Genomic DNA, 21,452 nt, shown 5'->3' with positions numbered 1-21,452 from the left:
TATAGCTTAATAAAGGTGTATTTATATACAGTATGGACAACAAACCTATAGGTTAGGGTATTTCAGTATTTTTACACATAGGTTGTGGTTAGAGCTTGTGCGTTAATGAGTTTTGTTATTCAAATTTGATTAAATGCGAATTAGACCGCCTGATCTAGACAGCCCGGTCTGCTCTTGAATTATGCTGCACTACTCAAATATTTCAGTACTCTATTTAGTTTACCTCCTGTCTTGACCCTGTGCCAGGTTAAATGTAGTAAGCGTCCTAAAGACTGCAGTCCAGTAGATTACCTACGAGGAGGGGGAAAAAAACAATCAAATGTTTGATATTGAGAGACGCAAGGGTCATGAAATGTTCCAACTGGTCATTGTTTTCAGTCATAATCCAACAAAGGATCAGACAGAAAACTCTGATTTGTACAGTCCTGGTAAAGGTTTACATAACTGAATGCTCCATACGGTTCATAATCTTCTTAGAATTGTGCCCCAATTACCAGATTATTAGAAGGATGCATCTCAAAGTCCCTGGAAAAAAGGTTACCTGTCTTTGACTTCCCTGAGCTCACATCCCGTGTTTACCACGGAGATAAACGCTAAAAATACACTTCACTTAATCTTCTTAGTGTGTGGCAGGCCTGCGTCTTTGCCTGCCTGATGCACAACTTACACACACACACACACACACACGCTGAGTCAGTCTCAGAGTCTTAGAAAGCAACGTAACAGCTGACTTTCAACAAGGGGCTTTAGCCTCCTGAGATTCTCTTTATGGTTTCTCACCTAGTGTCACTCTGCAGCCTGATCTGTTCGGACGACAGCCTCGACGACAGAAGCATGTCGGGCATCCTCAACCTCCGCAGCCTGGGCCGGATCTGCGGCTCCAGCAACGAAATGGTAGTTTTGGACAGGGTCAAGAGGAAGAACTCTGTCAGGCGCATGTCCATTATTGAAGATGGTGAAATTGCAGAGGTCCTCTACCTTATTCCTAGACAGTCCATGATGGAGCAGCTGCCCTTCATCAACCCTGACGACTACATCCTGTGTGAGAAGTTGTTTAGCACGTCTGAAAATATGACAGGTAAGGAATTGTTTACTTCCTTATGTATTTATCTTTATAAGTTGTTGCTGTTGTTGTTGTTGTATTGACATGTCATTGCAGTCTTTTATTTGGCTATTATTTGTTGGGTATATGACATTGACAATAATGCTGGATAATGATTTGATTCTTCTGACTTTTTTGATTATTGAATTATTTGATGTTGTTAAAAGAAGTCAAGGTATTAGATAACCCATAATGTGGCTCACAGGTTATATTATGTTTACTCTCAACTGGCTTATGCACCACTATTCATCCTTTTATATTATATTATATTGAAGGTTTTTGGTCTACAAAATTGACATGTGAGTAACTCTGCTGTCAACCCTTTGACATTGTCTTTGGCTGCTCCGTGTAAACAAACAAACAAACATTCGTTGCGTTTGCATCCAAAAACACCATCTGACTCTGTTCAATTAAAAGTGCAGAATGTATTTTGCAGAACTGACACAACATTTGCCCTTTTTATATAAACTTTAAAAATGTCCTTTGTTTGTGTTCTTCTCTGATGCTGTAGTCAAGATCACTGCACACAGATAACATTCAAAAAGATTTAGACCAGAGTCTGGATTTTATACAATACAGGGAGGTTGAATTTTGGACACTGATCAGGTCTGTAATGTTATTAATTGGAACATTTTAACTGCAGATTTGAGTGCGAATCTCTTGTTTTGTTCTACGTGCAAGCAATCCCTTGCTGCATTATACTTTTCTTCTGCAATGTAACAGAAATAAGATCTGTTTATTGAAATTAAAAAAGGTATTTCTAAATAATTGATAGCGTTTCCAGGATGAAATGTCATAGATTTAACTAATCTCTTTATGAGCATGGTTGAAGTTGTTGTTCAGAAGCACAACGCCATTCCTACTGTCCTCTTTGAGCACACACACACACACACACACACACACACACACACACACACACACACACACACACACACACACACACACACACACACACACACACACACACACACACACACACACACACACACACACACACAGTCATGCCCTCTGTGTTTTGGACCACCCCCTCCCCTTGCACCAGCAGTCCCGTTAGTTCCTCTCCTCACTCTGATCCGCTGCAGTGAGTGGACGAGCAGAAACCGACCAACTGTCATGAAAGAGAAAGGTAGACATTTTTATGTGAGTGTGTGTGTGTGTGTGTGTGTGTGTGTGTGTGTGTGTGTGTGTGTGTGTGTGTGTGTGTGTGTGTGTGTGTGTGGGTGTGAGAGTGTGTGAGAGTGTGTGGTAAAGAATGAGAGAAAAAGGGAGTGTGTCAGATCAGGTTTTTGGTTTTATTTAACATTTTGTCACATCAAAAAGTCTTGCAGCTGTATCTCTAATTAAATAGTCTCTAAGAAAGTGAGCAATGTCAATACTTTGTTAACTTAATTACTGCACAAATGTGTATCATTTTAGTTGTCTATTGTGATTTTGCTTGAAATCTTTGTGGACTTTGTGTTAAAGGTCATGACAAATAATGCTCATGACATCTTGGATGCTCTTTGTCTAAGCTTATAATCTTGTCTTCTTTTGTACTGTATTATAACAAATCCTTAAATATGGCTATGTAAAAGCTTTGGGATCTGAATTCTTGAAAACAAATCCCATTAATGTATGCTATTTTCATTTATTTTATTTATTAGGATTGGACAGCAAAAAGTAATGATTCTTAATAAACCTTTCCTTAATCTTTAAACAGAATTGTGGGGAAAAGGTAGAAGCATAGCTGTTGAAGCTATTGTAGAGCATCATGGTGGGTTAACCAGCATGTGATTTTTAGGATGACTTCGGAATTAAGAGTTGTTTCCCTTTTGATTTTCATATTTTTTATTAATCTGCTGCAGTGACCTCAGTACTTTTTCTCAGTTCTATTACTCAAAGACATTTTGTTTTGCATTTAGATAGTGTATAACCTCATTGTATACTTAAAATCCATTGTGTGTACTGTGTTTCGGTACTTCGTACTTTACATAGAATGAGTTATATTTAAACATCTACATAAAGATTCTGTAAATAGAAACTCCCTCACTCCTTGCACGCACACAGATGTAGATTTTCATAGCCTGAGATAGTGGATTGTGTGATTAGCTGTCGTTCTCAGGTTTCTCTCCATTTGCTGTCTTTCTAAATCTACCATTTGCTAATACTTGACACCATATCAGCTTCACATTCTGGGACAGATCAAGTAAGAGTGGATGACATTATGGACTTCTAAAATATTTCCGAATGAAGAAAGACTAAATGCAGACAAAGGATTTTCTTCATGCAGGATAATGCCACACAGATACCGTATGTTATACTGTTACATAAGCCAAACACAATGTGTTCTACGGGAAGAAAAACAACAACATATTTAATCAGTAGGAGTATTTATTTGCTTTTGTTTGTTGGCATCACAGCTCAGTCATTAACAAATATCTGAGGTGTAATCGCACACGCTTTGGCTGAATTTTCACTCATTGTTAGGGTGCCATGGCCAAAAGAACGGGTCACATTCCCTTTGGGATTCTGCCAAGTTTTTTACGTTTTACTTTGATGAAAAGATACATTACGTTTTGCATCCTTTGTTTACATCATACATCACAAGCCTGCTCTGAAGCTGAAGGTCAGGTTGTTTAGATATTGATTCTTTTAATACTTATTAGATTTAACAGTATTATAACCACTTACAGTGAGCTTTTATTAACCGTTGGGAGCTTGGTCTCTTAATCTAGTTTGTTACTTCTTTCTTGTTACCATAGGGACAAATCTCTCTGTCGTGGGGCCACATACCAGTGGTGCTTGACTCAATTTTCTTCACATTGACTAGGCTAAGTTGGGAACAAATTCTAGCTGAAAGGACATCGTGTTGGTATAGTCGAAAAACATTTCATAGTTAGTTCCTGCTTCGCTGTTTTCTGGTTAAACAATGAACCTGTTCTGACTTTTGTGGAAAAACTGTAAATGAAAGAAGAGAAGATGAAGCTCATGTGTCTGTTTTTCTAGCTGGGTGTCCACACAGCGCTCTCACCGTGCCACATTCTTTCCCCTCTCCTCTGCTAATCACATTCAAGACCTCTCAAGTGGGGCTGTGATTAGATTGTATAGGCATCCACTGCCTCTGCCGCCTTATAAACATCAATTAGATAAAAGCAGAAGGAATGAGGTTCTTGCTAAAGTAAGAGACTAAGTTTGGCACACAAGAAGCCCATAAAGCTGATGTTGTTGTGTGAAGTAATAGCTTCTTCATGAGCTCCTGTCTGTCTTTCTAAATCACTATACAGTTTAGTGCTCTGTAGCATACATGTGTGTAGTTCTTGGCCAAAGCAAAGCAGTTGTAAAAGCATTCACAGGGCGATTCATAGAGGGTTGTAGGATGGAGTTTATGATGCTACTTTGCGCCCAAACACAAGCAAAACCAATGACATTCCCATTAGCTTATAGGCTAGACTTTTAGTTTACTCCAATAACAAATGTTAGCATGCTAATCCTTAAGTTAATGTTTACATTTTACGATATCTAACACAATACACTTGTTCTCTTCGAAATGGCAGAAAGTTAGCATTGACATTGTGAGCATGCTAACATGTTTATGCTATCATTAAGTGTTAGCTTAAGTACTTGCCAATATGGGCCTACATTAGCCTCAAAGCGCTGCTAGCATGCCTGTCGAAATCTTGCAGCCTGTTTCTTTCCCTAGTTTTTAACCTCTTTGCTGAATGATCTGAAAATATCGATTTCTTTGTATGAGAAAACATTAAAAGTTGACAGTACCTTCTGTTTTGAAAGGAGGATGTCATAAAGAAGTACATTAAAAAACAAAGGCTATACGGCATCTTCAGAGACTGCTGGCTGATATTGTACGACATGTTTCTATAGTACAAAGATAATGCATTTTTGATGATTCATGAATTCCTCCCTCTCTTTTAGGGCCATTTGCTCAGGATGACCCGGGTGCTCTGGGAGGGAAGCGGATCATCCCGTGCTTCAGGTGTGGGGAGTCATGCAAAGGACAGGTGCTGCGAGTCCAGAACAACCACTTCCACATAAAGTGCTTTACCTGCAAGGGTGAGTACCATCAATATGTGATGTTGTGGACATCCTGCAATCACACAGCAGGAATTAGTAATAAGGTCAAAGGTAGATTCCTTGTAGGTAACTAAATTTGGACATTGGACAATCCAATGAACAGAACTCCTCATGTGCAGTGAGGATGAATCGTGGCTGTCTTGAACACGTTATGAATTCCTGACTTTTGCTCCAAATTACTTCTAAATAGAGGAATGCTATGTACACATTATTCCCACAAATTGATTTTTATATACATTGCTGAGATAAAAAAAGCCTTTACCAATCATTCAATATCACTTCAATAACTTAGACCCCTTGGGATATAGGGATGACCCCCATCAGAGGCTTAGTAATGCATTTCTATACTGACATTGTTCAGTAGGACTGCAGTACTGTGGTGTGCTTTTAGTTAAATGTATAATAAATATGATTTATACCCTGAGCATTTGTGTTTTCTCGTTAAATAATGTATTAAAATGGGAATGTAAGCAGGAAAGCAAGTCACATTGGACCCTTTAGGTTGCATTCAACTTTTTTTAAATTGAGCTGATTTTGCTGGTCAACTTGCTGGTGCCATCAAATTCAATTTCGTAGAAAATATTCTGCATGGCTGTTGTCAGACTCAGATTAATTAAAGTTACTTTGTTTTGTGAAAAACATATTTTCTCATCAGGCTATTGTCCCCACTAATTTAACCTGACAAGCTTCTCGTGTTGTTGCCCTTTCATCCCATGTGACGGTGTTCAGAGCGCAGGGGAAACAAAGAGACATTTAGAACAGAGAATCCTGCAGTATATAGCAGTGGGAGGACCTGGGCATCTAGAGCTTAGTGGGCTTCATTATGTGTATTATGCATATTTTAAAAGTATTTAAAAACCAACAAAACATGTAAGGTGTTAGTGCATAGCTACAGGACAGGAATAGAGCCGTGCAGTAATGCCCTTGGCATTTCTGAAGTGGCAGGTTCAGAGGCACAGTTTCGGATATGGGTTGCGTGGTATCAAGTGACTCCAAACAAAGCACCGAAGAAACACTGCCCCTCTGTCAATAACATGTCAAACACATGAACACTGGCAGATTCATTAGGTCAGACAGCCCAAATAACATCTTTAATGGATTACATAGCTGTTGCAGTTTTTCACTCTACTACTCTGACAGCTCTCATTTTATTTAATTTGATTTAAATACCAAAGGGAATTTAATAAGCAAGGAATACAAAGAAATGAATTGTCAGGCAAAAGGCAACATATGCAAACCAATACACATAAACTCAAAAAGAGTACTTTCAGGATGAGTTCTAGATATTTTATAAGGTTATCAATACAAATGATCCTTAGCAATGAAAGCAGGCCTATCGAATGAGCCATGAAAACAGCAAGGGTGCCAACAAAAGTGCAGATTGGAATTTGTTGTTTGTTTGACTTCTTAAAGCTGTATTTAAGGAACACACATATAATCACTTTATGCCGAGCAAGTTAACCCTAATTTGGTCTAGTTTAATCTAGCCGTATTTGCTAAACAGCTAATGTGGCTTTAATGCTTTCTGTTGTCATCTGTCTCTCCCTGTATGTCTGTGTGCAGTGTGTGGCTGCGACCTGGCTCAGAGTGGCTTCTTCATGAAGAACAGTGACTACTTCTGCCCGCTGGACTTCCAGAGGATTCACGGCACGCTCTGCAACAACTGCGGGGAGTTTGTGGAGGGACAGGTGGTCACAGTTTTGGGGAAGACCTATCACCCAGCCTGCTTTGTGTGCACCGGTTGCAAGTAATTGAGAAAACAAAATCTTGGGAGTTTGGAAGCAGAACAGTTATTTTCCGTGTGGGGTAAACTCTTTCTCTGTTTCTCAGACAGCCCTTTCCTGCTGGGGATTGCGTCACCTTCAGTGGAAAGGACTGCCTCTGTCAGCGATGTATCCGGCCCGTGTCTCCAGTTCTTAGTCCTAAAGACATCAGCTCTTTTAATAGTAAGTGCACTCCTGTGTTATCGACTCTATGCGCATTACTTCCATTTGATCCAGTGTTGAGATCAAAACATATTGATTAAAGAAGCTTTAAAACAGACCAGAGACTCTGATCCCTTGCGGGCATAATCAGACAGAGGATAATGCACTTAACAATGATCAGCTGTACAACACTGAGTTTACATTACCTTAAAAATCCCCACAATCCCACTGGGATCCTGCCAGGTAATGACTAAGAGATACAGTAGAAACATACTCTCTGTATGAACTTGACCTTGTCTAGCTGACAGCTATAGATAGGGCAGAGATCAATAGGATTCAGATTCTTAATGCCTCTGGATTAAGAAGATCTCTCTTAAGGACTTTAAATAAAGGGGTTTCTTAGAACAAATCTCAAGGAAACAACACAGAGACTCAAATATTTCATTTCATACATGTATATCCGGAAACAATATCAAGGAACTGAGTTGTTTCAAACAAAATGTATGAGCCTATTTGGACGTCGAGAGTTAAAAGGATAGTTGGGATTTTTAAGTGGGATTATATGAGGTTGTTATTCCTAGTAAGTGTATTACCTAAGGAAGCTAATAAATGGATACTCTCTTACTGGGTATGTCCTGTTTGTGTTTTCAGACTGCTCTGGCTGTGGTAGAGACATCAAGAACGGCCAGGCTCTGTTAGCGCTGGCGGGCCAGTGGCACCTCGGCTGCTTCAAGTGTAAAACCTGCAGGAAGGTGCTGAGCGGAGAATATATCAGCAAGTAAATACACACCTCTCATTTAAAAGTATCTAACAAAATAAGGTTGGAATTAGAAAAGCCCAAATTATACACATTCAAGAATATCAGATTTTAATGTCAGTGTCTTTTCTTTCAGAGACGGCGTTCCCTATTGTGAGAGGGACTACCAGTTTCAGTTTGGGGTGCAATGTGACGCGTGTCAGAGGTTTATTACAGGAAAAGTCCTGGAGGTGAGACATCTTTGTTTTTTCAGTACAGATGTTGCTCATGGTTGCATGGTTAAAATTATATTGGCAGGGAAAAGTCATTTTTTGCAAAATACACTTATTTTGATATCTTATCTTGAGTGAATGTGTTTGTTGGCCCCTTCAACTCAACTCAAATTACATTCTGAACTATCTCAGACACATTTTTAGATGTCTTTTTATTGCCGGTGATACTGCCTTACTCTGAAGCTGTTTCCTATCTCATCATCAACCTATAGGCAGGGGAGAAACATTATCACCCCAGCTGTGCAAGATGCAGCCGATGTGAGAAAATGTTCAAAGAAGGCGAAGAAATGTTTCTGCAAGGTCAGTGTGAGAAATACCTCAAGTGGATGTGCATGTTTTTATTGTGCGTATGGGGATTCAAACCTGTGACGGATACATAAATTACAAAAATAACGTAAATGGTCAATGTATGAACAGTGCTTTATGTCCCTGCCTTGACAGGATCAACAGTTTGGCACCCGCACTGCAGAAGCAACAGCAGAACTGATGACAGTTACATGGTAAAAAAACCCACTTATTCACCTTAACTTCATACTTACTTAAACTAAGTTAAAATGATCTCCAAATATCTGGTAATATCCAGCTGTTGTAATTGTTGTGAAAAGGAGGAGGAGGCGAGTGTGATGTTTTTTGCACGTCGCTGTCCTCACACTTTCTCTTCCTTCCCAGGTCAGCAGACCAAAAACACCTTGTCTTGATTTCTTTTTCCCCCAACAAAAAGTGAAGGTTATTATCGTGAGCAGACCTGCCTTTTGCACCGATGCTTTTCTAGAGTTAGCAGGCTGTAATAATCTCACGCTTTGAGATGAACCGCACTCGCTTGTTTCACTTGCATCACTTTGCTCACCAGGCTTCAAGTGTGCTAGTTCAAGGCAGCAAAAATATGACTTCTTTAAAGTTGAATTTTTGCATCCAATTATTAGTAAATTAAGCCTATACGTTTGCTGCAGCTGTAAAGCATAACGATGGTCCAATATTTATTACATTTCATACAAAACATTAAAACCCAATAGCTGTAGCATATTGAATTTCATGTTGACCGAGATGCATGCTTGGCTATTTTATTTCCTGTACAATATACACCAATATACGCAAAATCCTGGCTGATATTGTTAGCTACAAATAAAGGGGTTTTATTATTGAGCATATCACAATGTGGAGCATTGCACACGCATGATGCCAGGCCCTCTCTGCTGCATCATGACTCTTAGTGCTTCTAGTGGAGATCTGAGGACCAAGTTATATGAGGAGACATTGAGCTAACACCTAAGCAAAAGTACGAGGTTCCTCAGCGTCCTATGAGTGAAACTAAGAGCTATTTTTTCTTTTAGCCCACTAGATCCTCATCGGAAAGCTCCAGTTCCCGGCCGGGTTCATGCACCCCGGGGAGTCCTGGACGAACCATCTGTGTAAGTTCTTGTGACGACATCTGACGCCGAACAGAATTCACGTGGCTTGATTTTACATTTGATTTATCATTTATTTGTACAGGCAAGTCGCGTGGATAAGGTGTCTCAAGATCTTTCTTTATGTAAACAGAGGGAATCATTTTAGGAAAATAGCCAATGTGAACATAGTCTTTCAGCTTTACCTTGACTGATCGGAACAAGTTTTAATGTTAGGGGAGAACAAACTGAGTTCAATTGCGGTTGAACAAAAAGCAACCACATGTTGAAAAGGAATTTAGATTCATCTTTGCTTGATCCATTTGAAGTCAATAGCAACTCTGAAATTGATTACAAAAACAACTTGTTGCTTTTGGTATCCTTTTAGTTTCCTCATTCCAGTTTATCATGTTCCATAGACTGCCACTGTATTGTGTGGAATAAACTTTCCCCCTATCAAAACACCTCAAATGTGAGCTAAAAACAACCTACCTTTCTTATACTTAAAAGAAGTACAGTATGTAGATAGTAAATAAAAACAGCTACTGGTCACAGATTACAGTGTAAATCTGTCCACCTCATGTGCCAAAGACTGTTTTGGTGGGATTAAAGTTTCATTCCTTGAAGTCTTGTTATAAGCCACCTTTCACCTGACGTAACCCATGCTGTCTGCTCCTTCTTTGTCCTTCATCCCCCTTGCCCCCGTCCTCCTCTCTCCTCCCTCTTCCTGGTCCCAGGCAAAAGTAGATAATGAGATCATTGATTACCGAGATTTAGCAGCCATTCCCAGAGTCAAGGCTATATATGAAATAGAGCATCCTGATATGATGTCTTATAAGTCTGTGAACGACAACTCCTCTTCTTTGGACAACAAGGGCAACAGACAGGACAGGCGAAGCTGTGCAGAGGTAACGTCAAGTTCTACCGGCGACATTTGTGTGTGTCATTGTTTGGATGTTGTTTTCTTTGGTTTCATGTGGAAACCTAAGACTTCCAACTTTTGGTCATTTTTCTTATTCCAGATATGATACTTTTAAAGATGTTTTCCTCTTCTAAAACATTTTAAAGAGGCCCTTTCCCGTAGTGTGTTATATAGGTTTTGTGCATGTAAATGGTCTAAAAAGTTCCCTCCAGAGGGAGTTTCTCTCCCACACTCCCCCCCCCATGCCTGAAACGCCTCCATTGGACTCCTTTGTTTACTTCCGTAACATCGTGACATCAACAACAGTTGCGCTTCTATTGGCTAGTCCTCTGACACATTGTACGTGATAGGCTAAGGGGCGGGACATCTCTAAGCGGTTGGCCAATCACAACAGAGCCTCCTACATTAAAGGATGTCAACATGTCACAAGGGCCCCTCTAAAAGATGCATGGTGGTTAGGATATGTTTCTCTGTTATATATGTTTTTTTTCATTTCATACTTGAGTTATTTTTATCTGAAGCATCTGAAGTGTATGTTTCTTTCTGGTTTCAACTTTTATTTTTGTCATTTTGATTAAGTCACCAGAAAGCGTATCTGAAACCACAGAGGTAAATATTAGTTTTTTATAAAAGCGGACGTATTTAACACACACATTCATTTTGATTTGTTGTGCATTCACACTAGTTTTGTGTCTATGTTCTTTCAAGGAGAGTTTTGAAATCAAAAAGTCCATACCCGCATCTGCAAGCCAGGGATCGTTCGGGGTTCAATCACTGCACAATCGTCACAGCTACACTCCGTCTCTGTCCAGATCACCGCAGCACTTCCACCGGCCAGGTGAGTGAACGCACAAAAGTCAACTTTGAATCTCTGTATCACCTTTCGATAGATCTTAGCCCACCTCTGCTCACTTTTTCTTTTGTTTTACCGCCTTCCCTTATCTGCTCTGCTTCCACGACTCCTCCTTCCACTGCTTTCGTGGAATAACAAACAGGATTGGTGCTTTCTTCCTCTTTAATATCTTGCAACAATGACACATGCCCTGCTCCCCCTTTATGTCACAACCTTCTGCCTCACACTAAAGGTAAGAACCCCTGCTCTGCTGCCACCTTCAATGCATCCCTTCTCCCCTCCTGGTATTGCCTTACCTTCTTTGCCTATCTTTTATATCTCCTATCAAACACTTATATTTAATAGCTATTTATGTTCTAAACTACAAGGGACTGTGGTAAGTTTGATAAAACAATCATTTAATACGACAGAAGTACTAAAGACAAACTGGTTTATGGGTCAAAGATGGAATTTTTTAGGACAGAGAGATGTGATTTCTTTTATTGTTAGAAACCCTGAGCCATCTAGTGGTCACATTTCATAGATCAGTCGCCCTCCTACTATTTTCCTATCTTAGTTTAACATAAACAACAACGGTTTGTGCCCCAGACAGAAAAAAAACACACCTGCTTGCTCCTTCAAATCTTCCATTAATCTTCCCTTTTTCCCCCTAATTTCATATTTTACTTGGCCCTACTTTTTCTTTCCTCTTGTTCAGGCGCCTCACTAACTTATTCCCCTGAAAATAAATCCTTCAAATAAATCTAGATCAAAGTGGGTATTTATAAAACTGGTTTGATTGATTTGAATTAGTAAATATTCCGGTGCCTGTTCCCGACTTCACTCACACATTCCTCTAAAGCTCTATTTATAGGTTTTTGAAGCCTGTGTTATTGTGTGTGTGTGTGTGTGTGTGTGTGTGTGTGTGTGTGTGTGTGTGTGTGTGTGTGTGTGTGTGTGTGTGTGTGTGTGTGTGTGTGTGTGTGTGTGTGTGTGTGTGTGTGTGTGTGTGTGTGTGTGTGTGTGTGTGTGTGTGTGTGTGTGTGTGTGTGTGTGTGTGTGTGTGTGTGTGTAATATGACAAGCTCTGACCGCTAATCGCTGGCATGTGTTTTCAGTGGGAGATGAAAATCCCTCACAAACCACACGGCCTTGATTTTGTATAGTGATCGATGTGTGGTTTTTATATTCAACAATTAGAAACATTAGATCCTTAAAGTGATCTCGATGAGGATTTCTGAAACGATGCAATAACATGAATTTATATTTAAGAAAACATCTACAAAAAGGTGTTTTTCTGCAAATATAAATGTCATTATTGCTCAAGCTTTTGGCACATCTGGCCTGTTTTCTATGTTGTAAATGTCAGATATACTATATATAATGTTGTAGATATACTTATACATTATGCCAATTCTAGTTCCAGTCCTTTTCAGGGAATTTCCTCTAAATTATATGTTAAAATGTACATATAAATACCATATTAAGACATTGAAAAAGGAGAAATGGGACACGACAGTGGGTTCTAACTGACAGTGTTAATGTTATTCCCGTTCTGCTGTGTGATATTTAAGAATGAATCATCTGCTAACGCTGCATTTTGTTTCCATCAGCAGACGAAGGCTTTAATATGTACAGACGGCCTCCAATTTATAAACAGCAAGGTATGATTTGTTCTCCATTTATTTAATCTTTTTTAACGCTGCTCGACTCTTTTAAAGGCACTGATTATTATCTCCGTCGTGTTTCATTTCACAACATTGGAGTATTTTAAGCGCCTGGATAACACCTTGTTATACAATTTAGTTGTAAATCTAAAAATAGAGCAGTACTGAGAAGTGTGTTTTACAGATCAATTAGCAAAAGCCTAAAAACAGAACCAGGGGAAGTATATCTGAATCAGTAAATCGGATCTAATTTGCACAAGGAGCCGAGTCTGGCTGTAAGTCGTCTGATGAGGAACTGATCTGTCTGTTTCACTTTCACATAGATCCAAATTCCTCTACATCACAAACAGCCTCTTTGCCTGGATACGGTCGCAAGGGCCTCAATCCGGTAAGAGCAACATCACCGATACATAATCTGTCTGTGTGAATTATTGCATAAGGCTAGTGGGTGACCTTTTAATTCTGTAGGTGGAATTGGTATCTTTAGAAACACATTAGAAAAACTAAATGACGTTTGTCCAACTTACAGCAACTAATAAATGAATCAATGATTGTTGTTTCCTCTTTTTGCCCCCTGTCTGTTCTTCTAATTAAGCCACGGTCAGCTGATTACTCCCATTACAGCAGTGACAGATTTAAAGGTGAGTATTTAGACATCTTTATTTTTTATCATGGGTTTCAGTAATCACTATAATTCTTTTGAAAATTAATTTGTGTTGCCTTTTCTTGGCCTTTCTCCCCGCCTTTCAGACTTTAAGGTATGTGACAAGACTTTAAATCCCCTGCTTTTGCTTTCTTTGCTTTCCTGTTTGGTTTAACTCACTGTCTGCGTGAGCATGTTTTATCAAGTAACTCAATTGTATTCAAATCTGTAATGCTATAGCAGTGGCTACAGCTTGCCGAACTCTTCATTATTGCGTATATTGCACGTATTATGTAACTAACATATACCACACCAATCTCAAATATAAATGACTTGCAGTAATTTGGGTTTTATAATTGAAGTGATTAATCCTGCCATGACATTTTTCCATTGCACGTGTTTGCTTCATTCTATAGCTCACCCATGACGGTCAATATCCATTAGCACGAATGGACAGAGGAGTGTCCATGCCTAATTTGTTGGAACTGAAAGCAAGTATTGTTTGTATATTCATGTGTGCTATGCGAGAGTTTTCCCTGCAAAGATGTATCATGTTCTGCACCTACAGCAAAAGCTGAAAAGATTGCTCGAGTAACAATAGTCGAATATGTTTCAAGGGCATCCTAATTATTATCCTTTCACTATAATAGCATCACCCTAAAGACTGAGTTACTATACATACTATGTGACGGTGGCCTTGAGGGTCAAAACAAAACATTTGCAATACTCATCATGGGAGAAAACACAACACTATTCAGAAAATATCAGTCGTATCATTTTAGTTAATGGTGGCCATGAGGGTCCAAACACCTTGCCTAAAACAAAACAACTTTTCAGCAAAAAAACAATTTCATTTTTGTGAAATGTTTTTTTTTCCTGGAATGTTGGGGTGTTTCGACACTCAGGGCCACCGTAGTATTTAAATATTATGCATGACAACAGTGCAGTGGTCATAAAAGATGCATGTTACGTGATGATCTTGCTTCATCTGGTACCTCGGTAGCTGGTAAGGTATCCGTACAAACGATTGTGATTAGGGGAAGCATGTGCAAGAATCAACGTATTAAGGATTCTCAACCCGGCTTTGTTTTGTCAAGGTCTACCCATATGAGCTGCTCTCAGTTGGGAGTCGAGGCCGGGTGAAGCTGCCCAAGGATGTAGACCGGACAAAACTTGAGGTAAAGTAGCAACAATAGCATTATTATTAAAGTGGATAAAGATCCATAGCCTTTTGTCAGCGCTACACACCATGCCTTATACCTACATGGACGTTGATTAACTCCTCTACAGTGGCATCATCTGCTCAAATATTCTTCTTAAGGACCTTGAGGACATGTTTTTTTTCAGTCAAACCTACAGTAGATTTTTATTTCAAGAACAGTAAATGCACCACACAAATGATCCGTGCAGCTTTTTTTTTTAACCATCAACGTTATATCTCTACTCTTTCCTTTGCAGCGTCACCTATCCCCGGCTTCATTCTTTGAGGTTTTCGGCATGGGCTTCCAAGAATTTAACATGCTTCCACTATGGAAACGAAATAACATGAAGAAGCGTGCAAATCTCTTCTGAGTGCTGCCTGATGCATGCTTTGACTCGTGGTTAATGTGCAGTAAATATTGTGTTCTGATGACCCCTTACGTTTATTTCTAAAAAACTAGGCACGCTTTTGTGTTTCCCAGTTACCTTATGTGGGTTATTGTTAGGAACATTGTTAATATGTCAAATCAAAAATGAACTTGAGAACTCAACTTACTATATTGCCTTCACTAATAGATAGCCATTATTATTTTATATTTTCAGCCCAAACTCATTAGGGAATATGTTCATATTGGATGATGCAGATGTTTACAATCTCCAATTATCCTAAATGCAACAGGAAGTGTGGCATCAAGAACAGAGACAGTCACGTGTTAATTGTTGACTTCAGGCACCAGACTGTGTTTGTGAGAATAACTCATACAGACAACCTCACCTAATCTTAACCTCTAATATTTTAATTGGCTTTACACAACGCTTACAGTGGTTAAGTTCAAATCATTAGCAAAAGGCTCATATTTTGTTTATTTTGCAAAACTCTGGATTATGATCAGTGACACCATTTTAAAGGGGAATGTATGCTAAAAATGATGTATTGCACATGGCAACTGGAAGAAATGGTTAGCTTGATAATGTTTTTTCTCCAAGATTTTCTGTTTGCCCTCTGAAAATTCAAGTTTTCTTAATTTTAAAACATATGGTTTGAAAAGCAGAACCACAGATAATATAATCGCAAACTATTTTGACAATAATCGCTGGGTGTCTCATGCAAAAACGGAAACCTATTTTGTATCCTATTAAACTGAACATTTAAATACATCACCTTGGGACTTTCAGCAAATGGGTTTGGAATTTTTTTCTTAAGATGTTCAGAATGTTTATAGACCAAGCAATATATTTAGAGGGTATTTATGGAATTTAAAGTCCATAAAGGCTGTGAGGCTAGCTCAAGTTGACTTGTCTTTAATTAAAAGCCTTTGTAGATCATTATTAGTACACTTTAATGTACGTCATGATACCTGATGTATGCTGCAGTGATTAGGTACATGTCTTCATGTCAATAACACGTCATTCTGATAAATGATGTGACAATGTTTTCATGTCTACTTCTATAAACTGTTTTAGTTCTGTTATTTATTTAATCACACTTTGTTGTCTCCTGAATACACAATTGTTAACATATGGCTGTAAAGCAACATTTTTGAGTGACTAAATGATCACTGGAATGTGCCTAATCGAACTTTTGAACGATTAGGGGAATTTGACCCTTTTTGTTTTGTTTTATGTTTTCCCCTGACTTTTTACTGTATGTGTTACCTTCTCACTGCTGTCCCAGCACAACACCTCAAGCGCCCTAAATAAAGTGTTGCACTTCTTCCAAGTTGAGCAAATGAATGTCTCTTCATTGACAGAATGAGGTTGTGTATGCATGATGAGGCCATATTTTTGCACATGTCAGGTTTTCTTTGTGTGCATCTCCCAGGAGTCTGGATCATCAACTTGGAAAAAAAAGAAGAAAGACTCTTGGAAGTTGCCCATGAAAACAGACATGCAGACAACAGACCTGGCTTTCTATTATGTGCAGAGAAACTGTCATGATGAATATTCTTCCAGTACAGCATGATTGTTTTCTTACCATTGAGAATATCAGTCAAAATCCATAATAAGAAATCCTACTCGGTATGATACCATTTTCATAACATCACAAACTCACGGATCACTTTACATTTGTATCCATAAAGCCATTTGTTTTTTCTTTTTCCATTTCCAAAAGTTACTCACTGTGAAACCAACAGATGGTGCTCTGGAGCCTGGAATCAAAACACCACTTCATGATTGCTTTGCATGTTAATCATGAATATTTGCCAAGCTTTTTTTTAAAAGATTGTATTTATCAGTGTATCTGCAACATTCTTTTTCTTTACTTGCATCTAACATGTAGTGGTTATAGTGGAAACATGGCTTTAATCGTGGTCCTTTCCATAGTGGCTTACTAGACCCATGAGTATAGGATGATGTAAGCAGATTAAATCATCATTAAGTAAAATACATTCCTGCTTTTCATCTGTCCTTATCAAACGAGTCGATTGAGGAATGTGTTTAAATTGGGTAAAATATTAAGAGTTTTGGACAATATTTTGTGTGATATATAGGCTCAGGCTGGTAGGCTAGGTCACAGAGGGACAAATCTTTACATACTGTAGTGCATTTTATGGCAATTATTATGGAAGGAAGATCATATAACCATAATCATAAGATGTTATCATGTTTATTAAAATAAATCTAGTAAAGTCTCAAACCAGCATAAATCATTTTCATCTGAGGCAACACTTTTTGACAGTGTTCAATTTCTGGAAGTGAAAGAAAGAGAAATGTTCTGTCCACCAATTTTTATTCTGCTTTTTTAGTTCAGTTTGAAAGATTAGCACACCAAACAGAAAACATGCAAAGTAAATATTATTACTCATAAAAGAGGCACCCTGAATAAACCTATGTCTTTTCAGAGGGCACTGAAAAATATTATCTCAGGCTAACATTGATAACATCACAGTTTCACACAGAAGTTGTTGTTTTTGTTATCATGGGCTGAACCTTGAACCTTTAAAGCCCACCTAGCTTGAGGGAAAGCGTTGGAGAATTCCGAGGCTTTCTATTGGTCAGTTAACGCACGAGCTCGGTTGTGGGCGTTTCTGATTGGTCGGCGTTGCTGTCAATCAGCACTTCACTCTCTATTGAGCACCTCCCAGTCTCTACACAGACTGGCCCAGGCGAGGATTTTCATCGAAAACATCCACCTCAGACTGCGTACCAGAGCCGGGGGGGAAACGGTGCTACGACGACCGGGGAATCGACGCTATGGATCCAACTGTCTGACAGCCGCGTCCATGGCGTTTTTTAAAGTTGGTGTTGGAGGCGTTAAAAGGATTCAAGAGCAATGAATGCGGTATCACTTGTTAGATAGAGAGGGGCCAAAGTGGACTCTCCCTCCTCGGTAGATCCGTTCCACCCGATGGAGGCTGACGGGACCTTTGCAGCGAGTTCGAGGCCCGGAGGGTCACCTGAGAAACACCTCGTTGCAGGAGGCAATTGAGGAAAATACCGTGCACACCTGTCTGCGCTTTCAAGGACTTACTAGACAAGTTCTTAGTGAGCACAACAACAAAAGTTAGCTGCGGGAGGCGAAACCCCCCCTGCACAAGATGACTATGTTAGATACCACTTAGCGAGGGGTTACTCACCGCCTCAGGTAACACAGGACAGGTGAACTACGTTACTCTTTAAAACGGACTGCACACTTTTTAGAAGTCATACCAAATCATTTGACTGCGACGATTCATCAGTTCTCTTTTGAAGTTGTGTTTTTTTTTTTACTCATCAAGTGTCAACCATGTCACTCAAAGACAATGCTTGTCGGAAATTTCAAGCCAACATTTTTAACAAAAGCAAATGCCAGAACTGCTTCAAGCCCAGAGAATCACATTTGCTGAACGACGAAGACTTGAATCAGGTGACCAAATGCTTTTTAAAATAACATGTCACACTTGTGATGACTGTCTATGTAAGTATGCTGTATTAATGATGCACTGAAACACTGTTTGTATCCCTCCTTCTGATGTACACATTTCAAATGGTTAGTCATATGTCAATAGACCATGAAGTGCAAAGGTTAGATTAATTGGACATAATTAGTTTCCTGCCCAAGGGCACATATTGACCTCAATTCATGCAGATATGGCTCCACCCAGCTCCATGCTTTCCAGCACAGTAGCCTACTATCAGCTGCTTCTGTTGACTACTTTGGGTCAGTGTTTTATTTCATTGTCTAAAGTTGGTTTGGTGTCCAATCCTATGTGTTTTATCCAAATGTCCAATGATAGTTCAAAAACATTGGAGACTGACACAATCTGTGCCATGTTAATCCAAAATGAAGCTGTTTCAATAATGCTTCCTACTGGCACGAGTTGTTGACATTGGTGGGTTGTGAAAGGTGGCATCTGGCAGCTGAACTCTGTTGGCCTTTATCGTGGTCATTGCCTTTTGGTAAGCTGTTTAACGGGACAGATCAAGAGTCCCCAGTATCCAGGCAGTTTGTGTGATGACACCCCTGATGCTTTTTACGTTAGCTTCGACATGGCTGTGTGATGACTAACTTCAAGCCGACATTGTCCACAATTTCCTGTAATTTCCTCCTCTATGACCAATGGCTCCTCTGTTGAGATGGAAATACTTTTGGGGGTATGTGTCCTCCTCAGAGGAATTTCTGACCCACTGTCCAACAACTTTATCCTTTGATGACCGCAACCGGGAAATGTTATCATCGGCGGTCAGGAACTGAAAACCAAGGATGTGCTAGCCAAGTTATTCATTGTTTGAATCCAGTGTAAAGAAGATACTGAAGGCCTGTGAGTCTTTTCCAGTGCATATTTCCAGCATTAGTTTTGCCTCCCCACCAATACGCCCCTCAAAGCCCAACGCTATTGCTGCAGTTTTACAGTGATTTATAATGTGGGGTAATAAGAAGTTGAAAGGCCATGAACACACGCGAACACACTCAAATGGCTCCATTTAACCCACTGAACCACTGAAGTGTAAAAAATGACCTAAATTCATCTCATCTTTTCTCTCTTCTGTGGACTTTCAATTGGGGTTGCTGTCAGGTCATGTGAAGAGAGATGGGACCCTTGGTTTCAGAGTTTCTACTTGGATAAAGCTAGTGTCCCGGTATTCGTATATTCCCTTTCAACACTTACTGTTCTTTCTTGTACTCCCATCGTAAAATAACTTAGTCTACTCTGTAAGGTGTGATTCCTAGGGGTGTGAACAAATATAGAGTTTCGCAATTTGCTTTGGGATACCGTTATCAAATCCCAGATTTTGAATAATTGGTCGCAATGCAAAGACATGTTAAGACAGTGGCCTATTCTGTGGTGTGTTCAAACCCCCATCCGCTAAATGGGAGTGATGAGTCTATTAATTTGAATCTTCCACTCCAATGTAAACTGAGACAGGAAGAAGCGTAAATGGGTGTGTGTTCTTTCAAATGCAATATATTCCCGAGATTGATTAGTTATCCCTGTACCGTGATATCCGTATTATTTTTGCCAAAACACAGCCTTAGCAACTCTTATGCGTCACCTCTCAGGTTGTGTTCCAAAAGTTGCAAGTCTACACAAACTCTTGACTTATCAAGGTTACAGGTTGGGACTTCCGATTTCAAATGTCCTATTATGACATTTTGTTTACAAAGTCACTGAGCTGAGAAATGTGCTGTACCTCCTACAGTCAAAGCGAAAGAGTATTTAATGATGGATTATACTTGGCTTTACATGGGATGGAGTTATGACTGTAATCAAAACCACTGGTAGAACGACAGAGAGGTGCCAGGCGGCTGTAAATGTCAAAGCTTTTCCAAATTGATTTGTAGACTGTTGTTCCACAGACTTGGGCGTGCAGTGGGATTACGTAAGGTACTTTATTTGTTAAGCTCTTTAGGTGTAGGTGAGATTTGTAAACATATTTAGTATAATGATTGGCCCGCTGCACTAAACCCCTGCAGTGGTTATGCAGGGTTTTTTCTGGCTCTGCAAACAAATGCTGACTACTACAATGGTCAGTGTTCAAGAACGTTCCAGAACAATTTAAGAGACTGCCAGGCCAACTTGCATTTCTCAGTTTGAATTGCAAATCTGGAGCCACAAAAGCTCTCAACCTCTGCTTCTCTCTCCTGTTTCTCTTCCACTGTTTTTCTTGCTAACTTCTGCCTCTTCGCTGCCCCCCTCCACCCACCAGTCCACCCACTTAGAGGATCAGAGGGGAAAATCATGTGTGTTAGCCTTTCCTTTTTATTTTCCCAGGGCAGCATGGCGCTCTGGAATAAAGCCAGCTGGAGAATGTAGCCTGCAGTCTACTCAAGAGAGCTAGTGACTAATACACACCTTCCAAAGTTGAACCACAATCTGTGTTGTGCGTGTGTAATCCTGTCTGATACTGGGCACAATATAAACCCTGAACTATTATCCTCCAGTTCTAGCTACAAACTGTTCAAATGTGCACAATTAAACAGATAATCAATGTGTTAAAGTGGCTGCTTTGGTGTTGTTTGAATGACCTTAATGTTTTTCCGTCATCAGGCAAAACCTATTTATGGAGGATGGTTGCTGCTGGCACCGGAGGGAACAAACTTTGACAATCCGTTACACAGATCTCGGGTAAGTGGTGCCTTTGCTGAACTTGAAATTGATTATGGTTGGAAGGGAGATTTTTTTATTTAATCAGCTCTTTTTGACTTTAAACATTTGGTGCTTTAGGAAGGAAAACAAATCTTGCTTTGACCCAATGTC

General features: G+C 39.5%; 2 protein-coding genes across 24 annotated transcripts in view; both read left to right on the top strand.

The window, feature by feature from the left end:
* The first annotated feature begins 671 nt into the window (after positions 1-671).
* LOC134871135 (actin-binding LIM protein 1-like) lies at positions 672-16,492 on the top strand. 14 transcript variants are annotated; one of them, XR_010166635.1, is made up of 20 exons: positions 672-1,078; positions 5,012-5,149; positions 6,734-6,917; positions 7,001-7,116; positions 7,747-7,873; positions 7,989-8,082; positions 8,337-8,424; positions 8,566-8,624; positions 8,794-8,850; positions 9,456-9,533; positions 10,247-10,417; positions 11,011-11,040; positions 11,140-11,269; positions 11,427-11,516; positions 12,876-12,926; positions 13,253-13,317; positions 13,525-13,570; positions 13,989-14,063; positions 14,670-14,750; positions 15,031-15,205. XR_010166635.1 is itself a non-coding variant. In XM_063893749.1 (20 exons), the coding sequence occupies exons 1-20, from the start codon at positions 2,216-2,218 to the stop codon at positions 15,142-15,144; spliced, it is 1,725 nt and encodes a 574-aa protein (XP_063749819.1). In that variant the 5' UTR covers positions 2,165-2,215; the 3' UTR covers positions 15,145-16,492. The 14 variants fall into 14 exon arrangements, 13 of the variants coding, with proteins under 13 accessions (XP_063749812.1, XP_063749814.1, XP_063749813.1 ...); XM_063893749.1 differs by lacking the exons at positions 672-1,078; positions 11,427-11,516 and adding exons at positions 2,165-2,228; positions 13,680-13,687 and having other exon boundaries at positions 15,031-16,492; XM_063893742.1 differs by lacking the exons at positions 13,989-14,063; positions 14,670-14,750; positions 15,031-15,205 and adding exons at positions 9,616-9,633; positions 13,680-13,962 and having other exon boundaries at positions 10,385-10,417.
* A 1,368-nt stretch (positions 16,493-17,860) lies between these two features.
* si:ch73-103b11.2 (myosin phosphatase Rho-interacting protein) overlaps positions 17,861-21,452 on the top strand; it is a 45,540-nt gene continuing 41,948 nt past the window's right edge. For 9 of the 10 annotated variants that reach the window (XR_010166560.1, XR_010166559.1, XM_063892592.1 and 6 more), the window contains exons 1-2: positions 17,861-18,619; positions 21,243-21,320. Coding sequence is in view for 8 of the 10 variants with exons in the window: in XM_063892592.1 (XP_063748662.1) it covers positions 18,500-18,619; positions 21,243-21,320 (198 nt within the window). In the remaining 2 variants the exon portion in view is untranslated. The remainder of the gene's footprint in view (positions 18,620-21,242; positions 21,321-21,452) is intronic. The other variant, XM_063892591.1, reaches the window with a different exon arrangement.

This window comes from Eleginops maclovinus, chromosome 10 (assembly GCF_036324505.1).
Source record: "Eleginops maclovinus isolate JMC-PN-2008 ecotype Puerto Natales chromosome 10, JC_Emac_rtc_rv5, whole genome shotgun sequence".
Taxonomy (NCBI): Eukaryota; Metazoa; Chordata; class Actinopteri; order Perciformes; family Eleginopidae; genus Eleginops; species Eleginops maclovinus.
The sequence above is the reverse complement of the archived record's forward strand: the minus strand, read 5'-3'. Positions and strand labels throughout refer to the sequence as shown.

Coding starts and splice junctions, on each gene's coding strand:
- LOC134871135 (XM_063893736.1), top strand. CDS start 769: ATGGTTTCTCACCTAGTGTCACTCTGCAGCCTGATCTGTTCGGACGAC. Junction 5,150..6,733: donor AAAGTGCTTTACCTGCAAGG/GTGAGTACCATC, acceptor GTCTGTGTGCAG/TGTGTGGCTGCGACCTGGCT. Junction 6,918..7,000: donor TTTGTGTGCACCGGTTGCAA/GTAATTGAGAAA, acceptor TCTGTTTCTCAG/ACAGCCCTTTCCTGCTGGGG.